Source organism: Embiotoca jacksoni, unplaced genomic scaffold (assembly GCF_022577435.1).
Source record: "Embiotoca jacksoni isolate LCO1_2020_lvr unplaced genomic scaffold, fEmbJac1.0.p SCAF_18, whole genome shotgun sequence".
Lineage (NCBI taxonomy): Eukaryota > Metazoa > Chordata > Actinopteri > Embiotocidae > Embiotoca > Embiotoca jacksoni.
In genome coordinates, this window is record NW_027185318.1 from 5,255,528 (window position 1) to 5,267,664 (window position 12,137).

Sequence of the window (12,137 nt, forward strand, 5' to 3'; positions counted from 1 at the left end):
ACTCTGCCCACAGACATAGGCACACGCTAACATTAACAGTGAGAACAGGCCCGCTGCTAACTGAGCAGTCAGGATGGGTAACTACTGAAAAAGACAGCTGTGATGCGCAAACTTCAAAAAAACAAACTGTGTGTCAAGGTTGCGAGGTGTGAAAACAATACAGATTCTGCTCCGTGTGCCAGACTTGTTCTCCTTAAATGCGACTTCATTTTAAAGACATAGATACGGATTTAAAATGATTGTCCACGACTGGGGTCACATTTAAAACTGCAATAGTTCTGACCAAAACCAACTTTTTTCAAAGAATTGCAAAGATCAGTAAATTTGATAATATTTAGGTGTTTGTAATTTCACTGTTGATCATTGAAGTTGCAAACATTGTGGGAAAAGGAGAGACTGGAGAATCCAAAATGCATTTTAGCTTCAATATACTATTATATATCTGCTCTTCAGTATAGATTTAGTTTCCATTTTGCCACGAATGAAGTCACCTTCAGAATTTTTTTATTTTTTTATTTTTTTTTGTAAAAGGACACATTCATGAATTTTCGTTCTGTCACACCACTTTCTGGTAATACTGGTTATTTTCTGTCATCGACATTACCAGCACCGACCCATTAATTGGAATCTCACTCTTAAGATTGCAAGAGACCCATTACCCATCATGCAGAGTTCAGCACTGCATCCGTGACGGTTTCTGTAACTCTCAGGCTTTAACTTTACCTCCTCCTGTTTCAGTTCTGTCACGTCTCTGACAAGTTGTTGTGGAAGTTGTTTTTACCTTTGTGGATCAGAGTGTTCATACTGCCCCGGTGGCTCTTGCATCACTTATTACCACTTGAGAATTACTCTAAAGGAGAGGAAGAGCAAAGCAGTCACAGAGAGAGATAGAGAGAGAGGGGAGGGGTAGAGGGAGTGAACGGGAAAGAGAGAAGCACATCTCTTCATCGCAGGATTTTATCTGACTGTTTGGACAGATTGGTAGAATTCAAAATGCAGCAGGGGCTTGTGATGTGGCAGTAAAGCGTTTGCCTTTGATCCCGCCTCACTATTTTTTCTCCCCTCCACATGTGCACGTCAAAATCAATTAGATCAACTCTGAGGAGGCGAGGCAGCTGCGCATCCGCACAACAAACCTTTGCATCACCTTAGTTTACCAACAATCTGGTTATTATTCTCATTGTCAACTCATTGATACAAACTCCAGCACTGCCATCACCTGCATGCACAACAAACTTCAAGGTGTATGAAAGATGAAATGGTACACAAATAGAATATCCATCTTAACACACAGAAACACATGCTTACATCCTAGCCACAGCTGTCAATTACCTACAAAAAACCCTCTTTGATAAGGAAAATTTGAATTTCCCCCCTCCCTGCTCTTGGAGTGGCTTTTTCAGATGCCGTAGCACTTATGAGAAATTTGTGACAGCATCAACAGCGCCTATTCCCCATTCAGCGGCATTAACTCTGTGCCATGTGTCTAACAAACGGAGGCCATTCTGGAGCCCTTAATGACAAGGCTGCTTCGCTCCTCTCCTCTCCCCCTCGCTCTTTTCAAATTGCTCTCTAAATGAAGTACAGCTGTGTGGACCAGGTGCTGCCATCCCCCTTTCAGAAAGAACAGGAAATTATGAAATCCCCAAATCCTTCACAAATGGCGGGCAGGAGGGAAGGTTGGAGAACGTCAGCTCGGCTTGCCTGGTCTGTAGCTACATGTCTCTTGTCAGTGGATAATCTTTCATTCCTCGTCAAGCTCTCTCCATCCACCGCTCCGACCCACAACCTATAAGTTACGAGTGTCGGGGCACACAACGCAGGCACTGATAGGTTAATTTGATGAGATGCGGCATCGTTTTGACAGTTTGACTAGTATAATTTTCAGAAACATGTATTGATACTCCTTGGTGCATCGTCCACGCATGCTTTAGGGAGCACTGCTAAATGTGTGCATTAATAAGAGACGTTAGGTAGGTATTCTTTGTGTGTCTAGTCTGGATGCTTCTCCTAAGTACAGATTACTAATTACTTATTCATCCAATAAAATGTGTTTAAAGGTTTGTTACTAGGCTAACACAGTAAAGGTTTTCAACAACAACAATAACAACAAAAAACACTATGTCATCTTTCCACATCCAAAGTAAGCTTTTACTTAAAAACCTGCAGTGGAAAACAGCAAATCCATCTAATATTCAGAGCTCTGTGTTTGTTCCCTCTGTTCGAGACAACAGAAAGAGCACAACTGCTGAAGTAGGCCTCCTGCTCAGGAGACTGTCAATGTGCAGCTGTCAATGTCTCCATAAAGCCCCATATCCATAATAGACAAAGCACTCATCAAGCCTCAGCTTCATCTGGCCTCCCAGATGCCCCATCACCAGGGGCAAATCCCATCCAGGACTGAGCGGCGCACCATGCAGCCAGATGTGAGCTGGCAACATGGCCGTGGGGTCAACACATGGCAAAGGTAGACCCAATAAATGAATTATACTCTGATTATCATAAATGTGGCATCTGAGCATGGTGCTTGTGTTAGTGTTGTTTGGAAGAGAAATGGTGGGACATACTGTATCAGCTGCACCGCTGCCTCGAACACGCACACGTATACTGATACACACGAGCATAATGGAAAGCACAAATACACTGTGCAGATTTCATCTCGGTGATGTAAAAATACAATATATAGGACTCAAGTGTGCGTGCATTCTTTTTTAATTTCCACATTACGCCAACTTTGTGCAAAAGAAAATTACAGGGGGTAACATGATAGAGCCAAAACATATTTATGATTCTCAGAATGATTCCATGCCATATGCCCTGTATTTGTACATAATTCCACAATGTTCTAGGTCGCTCCCCGAAACATATTCTGTTTCGTCACATGCCAAAAAGACCTTTCCCCCCCCATCCCTCCTTTCCTCGGTTCGACACGTTTGCATGCGGTATCTGGCTGCCCTGGCTCGCTGTCTTCCCCTTTAAAATGCCATGCCAACTTCAGAGGACCCAGGTGTATGGGTCCGTTATCAATTCCACTAACAAGCGTGCTTACTGGGATCACAGGACGCGTTGTGGCTTGCTTTTAAGTCCCCGTCTGTAGCCAAGGCTGACCTGAATTGGAGACATGCGGCCCCCTGCTGATAGCAGCCAACCTCTGATGGGCAGTCCCTCTCCCAGACTTGGCCAGCGCTCTGCCTGGGAAGGAGGAGGGGAGAGAAGAAGAACTCTTTGAAATGCTGGAGTTCCATGAAGAATTGAGAAGCAGGACAGAATCAAAGGCTTCTGATATAGGGAAGGAAGAAAAAAAATATAGAATCAAGACTTGGAGATGAGGAAAAAAGGAAAGATTGGGGAAAAAAATGCGTCCCTCACACACACACACACACACACACACACACACACACACACACACACACACACACACACACACACAGAGATCATATATACACTGCGAACAAAGAACATATCTGACATTGCAAAGAAAACTGGCCATAGAGACCTTTACATGAAACCTACAGTTTAAAGAAAACATGTGTCTCTATCTCTGTACAGCACAATGACATCTAATTAACATTGTTAACATCAAACAGCTAACCTTTACTGTAGATTTTACCCACTCATCTTAAATTCTAGGGTTAGGATAAACATAAAATTATTATTTTCAAAGATATTGTATGCACAGTGTAGGCGTGTACATAAATGTGTATTCCTCGACATACAAGGGTGTCCGTGTCATCTGTTTTCCACTTGCACGCTGCTAAATGAACAACAGTATAGATGCATGCGTGACCAAAAATAAATAAATGAATAAATAAATAAAAATGGGTGCATGTGTTAGAAATGGGTTTGTAAGTCAGCTCTTGCTGCTGCTTGTGTTGGTGGTGATGGTGGCAGCTGAAGGCCATTATGTCCAGGTGGCCTAGAGGATGCAGAGGCTTTACTGAGAGCTATACACAATATACACACTTTATACACACTTTATACAGACACACACACACACACACACGTGCATGCACAGAAAGCCTCACAGCTGCTGGGACCCGCTGCATGTCAATTAGAACGGCAGAGGATGTACAGGGACACATGGACATTCACACAGCACATGTATAATGCATGACAGGTTGGATGGGCTGTATTGAGGTCTACCAGTAGATTGGATCCAGCAGCAGTGGTGGTGTATAAAAAAATATATATATTTGAGACAGCATCACACACCTGAGGTTCGCACCAGCAGGTGGATTTGATGGGGGTTAGCTTGTGATGTTTGAGCATCATTTGTGTGTACATGCGTGTGCTTGTGTGTTTCTGTGTATGTGTTTGTTTTCTGTGTCTGTCTTCTTCTTTTGCTCACACACACACAAAATGGCTAGTATTTTCTTCAAATGTTGGTGCAAATCTCAGTTTTTCACAAAAACATTCCTTTTAAGGTCAAAGCCAGTCAGAAGTTATCTGCAGAAGCTCCCACATTATGCTGATTACTCTTATGAAAATTGCATGTAGTGGGGTGAAGGGTCACTGCAGCTTAATTCCGTTTTCATGTTTTGTTTCACACTAGCCAAGCTGTGGGTGTCTGTGTGTGAGGCACTGTTTGCTATTGGCTTTGACAGCACACAGTGTAATTGGCTCACTGAGGTGATTCAGTAATCGCCTGAGTGACACCTTCCCTGGCAAATTTTGACATTGGAGGTGGATGAGGATGCGGTGGGCTTCAAGTGCCAAGGGAGCTAACCTTGTAGAAAAACCAAATTTATAGCAGTGGAGGAGCCCCACTTCATCCAGTGTATTTGCATCCTGTAATGAAAAGGTACACTGAATGGAGACGTTTTTTTTTTTCCTCATCCTCTTAACCTTATTGACCTCAACCACTAAATTGTTCTTGTCCTTGACTACGTTTAAAATGGTCAACTAATTTCATCATCTGTCCTCTTCCTCTCTTTCCTCTTTTTTCTTCCGTTTTGCCCTTCCTCGTCACCTTACCTACTTTCCACTCCCTTTTCTTAATTTTCCTTCTTTCTCCTCAGATGTTACTTAGTTTGGATCTTAATGACTGATGCCCCCCCCCCCCCACACACACACACACCACCCCCACACCCCCCACACCCCGCTCCACCTCACAACTCTTGTGTACTTCCTTAACTCCTCTGCTCCTATGTTTTCCGCCTCCTCCACTTCCTTCTCCTCCCTTTTGCTCCTGGCGTCGCTGATGGAGAGGAGGAGCAGCCAGCACTGTTCTGTTCCTCAGGACTGTCCTCCTCGTGCAGAACACAGATGGTTATTATGGAGCTGCACATAAATTGATTATGTTGGAAATTAACTGTTGCTGTCAACGGCAGCCGCCAACCTGTCCCAGTGTGTCCCTGTGCCCGCTGATGCATAGAATCCAGCTGATGGACCAGATGTTTGCACAGTGCGCTGCTCCTTTTAAGGTCAGCGCAAAAGTGGTACGGGGGCTCTCTGATCTCCGTTTCTTTGTACTTTCAGCCTGTGCCCTCCTGCCTCTTGACATCTTGAGGAAGTAAAATAGGAGGTTTTGAATATGGATTGGACGATTGTGATGTTGCACTGGATGATGTGATTTATTTCACCTCAATATTTTAACTTAATTGAATATCACATAATTTGTTTCTAGATTGATTGTCTTTTCCTTCTGAGAAATGCATTGTTTTTTTGTTTTTTAAAGCACCATATTTGCAGATTTTGAGTGAGTTCTTTCAGGAAAGGAGTCTTTCACTAAGTAACATTTAATCTATGGGAGGTTGGAGTAGGCCTTATGTTTGTGCCAAAAGACCATGTAGTCTCTACAACAGAACCAGCGTGCCAAGAGTCTCTGAACGCTACCCCTAAGTTGGACTGTCTTCCAGCAGCTCATTACAGGTTGGTCTGGATAAGCATGATGGGTGATTCCTGGCTGTGGCCTCGGGGGACAGGTAGCACAATGCCAAACTCAGCAGAAAGTCAGGTCTTAGGAGTGTTGCTACATCGTTTTCCAGGCCTGACCTTGATTCCAGGCCCACTCCTGCATGTTTCCGTATGCATGGCAGAGTACGGAGGGCTGCCAAAATCTGAGCCAAACAGGGAAGAAAAGCCCCCTGTGATTCACACACACACACGCACACACACACACACACACACACACACACACACACCAACCAACAGACACAAGAGTAAACACACACACAGACATGGGCCAAATCCCATCACGAAGGTTAACATGCTTAGGAACGAAAGGCCGAAGTTTGTTTGTATAAAAATAAGTGAAAAACTAAAAAAAAAAAATATTTGTGGACAAATTTATATATTTACATGCAATACAGACAGAAGCAGTACATAATATCACAACTTTTGACACATTTATTTCATTTCACATTTTCCTACCCTGCCTGTGCTTGTTGCATTGCATAGGATTTTGACTCTTCCAAACACACTTGTACCATGAACACTTGTGTTCATTATGATTGTTAATCACTAAAAATAGCATTCCCCCCCCCCCATTAGTCTACATCTCAATAGCCAATGACGACAAAGTGATAACACGCTCTTCAAAATGTTGTACCATTTACCATTTCTTCAAACCATTTTTTGTCATTTACGAAAGTGCAACCTCTCTTAATTCAGCCCCTCGTAGAAACCTTTTTGGCAGAAATTACAGCTTTACATTTCTTAAAGTTCACACAAGCTTACTACACCAGTATTATTCTATTCTTCCTGGCCGAATCTCCAAAGCTCCATCAGATTGGATGGGAAGCATCTGTGAATTGCATCTTCACGTGACTTCACAAATGTCCTGTGGGGTTTAAGTGTGAAAATACAACAAAATACTTCATGTTTTTGCTTTGCCATTATTGGTTATTGAGTGTAGATTACTGGCCAAAAATGTGGAACAAAAGAGAATTATTTAATGTAAAATGTGGTTCGTTTTCATATTATTGAAATGAAACATATTCTCTGTTGTGCTCAATACTGGCATTGACTGTGTTAATACCTCTCCAGTGCAAAACCTTCTTAAAACATTTTGATTTGAACCATTCAGAAGATGAGAATTGCTTCAAAAGGAGTTCTGGTAAAAGCTGTTGTATTTGTTCAGCAGCTTGAAGACAGAATAAAGCCTTGCTGGTCAGCGAACTAAACAAATCCTATCTCAGGCCAGAGAGGCATAGTGACATGAATATGAATGTCAGCAGGTGATAAACAGAGTGGATTTCTAGGACGTGTGACTGTTTGCGACACGTACCCCTCACACCCCAGATGTAGGCGAGCTGGGGAGGCTGCCACTCAATTTGACGACATCTGAGCAGCTAGCAGCAGTAATTAGCTACAACAGCCTGACTGTATGGCAGGAAGTCTTATAGAAAACACAATAAACACAGGAATAAATTACTTTTATCGGAAATCATCTCGGTAACTGCAAACAGTTGGCAAATATAATTCCAGAAAAGTTTAGAACTGACGGTAATTGAAGTAACAGAAGTCATTACAAAACAGATAGCTTTCAAATTGAATAGGTTTTTAATTTGAAACAGATAAAGGAAGTTGTGGGATTTTGTAAACCAATAGAAACAAAACAGTCATTTGGACATTTGTTATTACAGTGCCTCACTGTTTTGGTCCATGTCAGAAAAACTAAAACTTTTCTTTGTGTTTTGACAAAACTGTAAACAGATGTAGGCTTCATTGGTTGAAAATGTACGTATACAAACCAGTTTCTGCACACTATAACTAAGAAGTAACCGTAAGGTGAGGAAAGGCCCTTTAGAGATTATGTGACTGATAACAAAATCACGCTCAGGTTTGGACATTTGGTGTACACATGGACATGCTGTGATAGAGCATGTCCACGACACACTTAAACTGAACAGTGCAGTGATAAAACACAAGTTGTACTTTATTTTTTTCATTTCATCCCCTAATTTAATTCAGAGAACCACACAGGTTGTATGCATCACCAGCATTTTAGAGTACTATTTATTCAGGTTAGTCTGGCATATGAAGCATACAATAGAGGATGTCCTGTTTCTTCAGTGGAGGACCCATTGCATATTAATAAAGATTTTGAAATGTTGAACAAGTTTATCTTCTCTTACAATATATTTGTGTATATTATCTTTTAATATCCAGACAAAGTTGAAAAAAAAGAAAGAAAACAAATTCAGAATTTCAGAGCAATGTGCGTTCATTGTTCCATAACTTAGATTCTTAGATAGAGAAAAGGCTGAAGGATTTCTGGTGATTTACACTCCTCAGTATATAAAAAGGAAGGAATCTTCTTTTCTTCTCATCTCTATCAGGCTGGAACACCTTGGACTGATAGGAGCTCAGACAGAGCTACAAGCTCAAATACATTTTTCCATGTTAAATTGTATGTGCACACATGCGTGTGCATGCTACTGTTCACTTCTTTGGTAGTGTACGTGTGTGTCTTCTTCATGTATGACTGTGTGTGTGCGCGCGCACGTGTGTGTGTGTGTGTGTGTGTGTGTGTGTGTGTGTGTGTGTGTGTGTGTATGTATGGTCGGGGTGGGAGATATTTTCCAATCACCGCTCTGCCGGTTTCTCATTGTTCTGGGAAGCTGTTTGCCACTCTGCACGATTAACAGTATTATCTGTACCTAGCCCAGTCAGCCAGCTAGTCCTTGGGCCATTGTGTTCCTGTCAGGGGTGAGTGCTCTCAGCACTGCGTGTCACGCCCCCCCCCCCCCCCCGACAGTAGGGACAGGCTTGGCTGGGCCCAGGTGGGACGTGCTGGCATTTGGGCACTGTCCACTGCAGGAGGGAAGGGGTAGACGGGAGGGGGATCAGGGGGGAGAGTGGCCTCCACAGCAGGCGAGAGGCAGAGAGCAGGTCCTTTTGCCCAGCCAGATCCCCAGTTCAAGGGTGAGGAGGGGTGATGTGGAGGGGAGGGAGGGGGGTGAAGGGGTAGGAGGCCCCCAGGGGCCACCTTAATGTGCCCTGAGCATCAGAGTCCATCTGGTCACTCTGCTGAAAGGACAGTGTCTGTGATAACTCTGTTTTTAGAAAGCGTAGTCACCTCCCTGTTATAGTCTCACTCTGATGTGTCCTGATGTTTTGCAAAGAGTAAAGTACACAGCAGATAATGACACACTTGTTTGCAGCTGTGCAGCGTAACTTTAGTACATTTACAGCACTAGAGTGCAGTTTTTAAACACTTGAATATTGAAGTAAGTAAAATATAACTATATTAAATACAGTTATTAGTTAGTTTGACGACAACAATTTTAAAAAACTAAATTATTTTCTAAAATATGATGCATTAAATTCTGGATTAAACTACTAAACAGGAGGTCAACATGACCCATCTGCAACATAAAAACACAGCTTACTCACTATTGCATCAGTGCTAATGAGCTATTAATATAATAAATAATTAGAGGGGTTATTCTGCCCACAGAGTAAGTTCCTTTGCCCTTGATACATAAAGTACATTTTGTACAAGTTTTGAATGCAGACGTTGTACACAGTGTTGATTTTTGTTTTTTACATTGTTAGTTTAAGATTTGCATACATAGCCTGATCAAGTTTATTTATGTACTTACCGAACCTCCAAAATCCGTAGAGTTATAAAAACCAAATAACAGCACCGAAGTAAATAAAGGAAAATATGTTGTTGACCTTCATTTTTAGCGAGTTTATTTCCAGTAGAACGACTGATAATGAATAAAAAAAAAATGCAAACACTTATATGGAGACTTTCAGCTTAATTTGTGTCTTATTTGATTTGATGACGTAGTCTCCTCTGATGTAAATGTCATATTAGCATACCATTGACAACCTACTGAACTGAAGCTCTCCATTTCTGTGTGTGTGTGTGTGTCTCTCTCTCTCTCTTCCTCCCTACCTCCCGGCCTCTCTCGCCGCTGACCCCTCTGCCCCCTCCTTTGATGAACTCATGAATTCATTCACTGCTCTTTACCCCTCTTCCCTATGCTGTATAATTGACTCAGCTGCAGCCTTTGTGATATAATAGCTAGTTTACCTGGCAGAATGACATTTCACAGGCTCTGAGCCACCATAAAGCTAATTGTTCTAGAGCGAGACGGAGAGGGCTGTGTGTGCGTGTGCAGCCGATGATAAGAGGAGAGCGGTCGCTCCATTTGTGCTGTATAGGCCAGCGGAGGGTTAGAAGTGACATTTATCGCACTGAGCTTCAGACCCAGCCGTGGCCTGATGTAGTCTTTCTCCCTGCTTCTCTTTCTCTCTCAAATTTGATCTCTATTTCCTTACATAGACTTTTTTTTTGTAGTTTTATGACTTTTTAATAACTGTTGTGCGTATGTGTGCGCAAGTAGTTAGCGCATTTCTCCTCTAGACCTCAACCAGTCACCCTGCACAAGAAAGATAAGGTCTTTAATTAAGCCCGGTGGCTGTTTTTCTCCTCTCAGTACTCGGAATAATGTGGAGGGAAACGCATAAATAGTGGGTACATGGAAATGAAAGGCAGGTGGTTTCTCAGCAATGTAATCCTGACGTGTTGCTTCTGGTTGCTCGGTGCTGTTTGCCCTGTCCATCTGGCTTCTTTAAAATGAATATATGGTATAAGACCATTTGTTCTAACAAATGTTAGCAACCAAATAAGGAACTGCTGTTTTATGGAAATATATCACATCACACTTCACAGTACAGATCAAATGAAGTTCTGCGTCTCTGTTTTCAATATAAATTTCTACCAGAGATGTTGTCGGAGGGTAAATATGCTTGAGCTCTCAGACTGGCAAACCTTCACGTTGAATATTCTGCAATTTATATATGTTACAGAGTCTTTTTTTAGGGAGTTTATAGCACTTTGAGTTGTATTGTACTGTGAGTGGAGTTTGATCTTGAGTCTATACTGTCGAACTAGAAAAAAAAGGGCGACTTATCAATATTGGCAAATATGAAATTAATCTTAAGGCATCATTAACTCTCAAATTGGAATAAATTTGAGGCAGTTTGAGTTATACAGAAAGTTTCTATTAGGGTTTTAGTTATTTATTATATTGTGTTGGTCCTGATTTCAATTATAAGGCAACTGGCGGATCACCAGTGATGTCCAACTCCTTGCCTTGTTATAGTGATGTGGACGTGTACTGCAGGGTGTGTCGGTACACATTGCTATTGGGTGGTGCAGGTACGACCAATGGCAACATTTTACATCTGTTGAGACATTAGTTCCACCAAAAGGACACCTTCGCTGCATCCTGGGCTTAGCGCTGGCCAAGATGATTGGTTGGTTTTAAGAAATCCATACAAGCCAGAGTATTTTTCCCCTATACCAGGACGATGTATGGGTGCAGAAAGATCATTCCCAGTGCTGCTATCAGAGATAAAAAGACGTTGTGAAGTTACTAATATCTTAAGGTTCTCTGAAATATATGTTGCTTCGTGAGTGTTTATGGAACTGATTGTCAAAAATGGATAATGACCTGGTTCCTCAGATTAGCTATGGTTTTAAAAAAGATCCTTTTCTTGTGTTTCTCTGTGTTGGACATGGATGGTACTTTTACTTTAATGTATACAAATCTCAGCAAGTTTGCTGCAACATAATAATAAATGTGATTCTTGTTCTGGTTCATTGCAATTTAGCGTACCTTGCGGGGTAGAAAAAATTAGATATAGCTGTCTAACTCTACTCATGATTTCAGTGAATCAGATTCTTTATATAGTCTGAGAACACACCCAGAGAATAGAGACCTGCCACTGACATACTTTGTATTGATTCTGTCTGTCTGACATTCAGATAGCCCTGTCTAGAGTTTCAGCTGAGAGTGGGAATGAGATGGAGGGACAAATATATATAGAGAGGAGAAAGCTCCCAGAGGGAGAGCAGCTGCTCAGCAGTGCAAGAAGATACATTTCATAATAACCACGTATTTCTATTGATTCCAAGTTTGAATGGAAGCATTGATTTGATTGAACAGTCATTACATCGTGGCCCTTAACAACCCTAATGTGATTAGACTAAAAGCATGTCTAATGCTATTTAGCCGGGGATTTTTTTTTCAGTGTGCATGTAGAAGAATACTCTACTTTGGAGCAATATTTCAACATTTTGGTAAATATGTGAATTTGCCTTCTTTTTTGATGAGATGACTGATGTCTTTGACATGAGAATGGGAATCTTTCAGTTTAGGTAAGAAAGCATAGAA

The 12,137-nt window shown here is 41.8% G+C and overlaps 1 protein-coding gene across 2 annotated transcripts in view; it reads right to left on the bottom strand.

Moving 5' to 3' along the window:
• Window positions 1–2,705: 2,705 nt before the first annotated feature.
• The window catches only part of rnf144aa (ring finger protein 144aa), a 76,832-nt gene continuing 67,400 nt past the window's right edge, over window positions 2,706–12,137 (bottom strand). For both annotated transcript variants that reach the window (XM_069152327.1, XM_069152326.1), the window contains one exon: window positions 2,706–3,192. In XM_069152327.1, coding sequence (XP_069008428.1) covers window positions 3,055–3,192 — 138 coding nt within the window. In that variant the 3' untranslated portion in view covers window positions 2,706–3,054. The remainder of the gene's footprint in view (window positions 3,193–12,137) is intronic.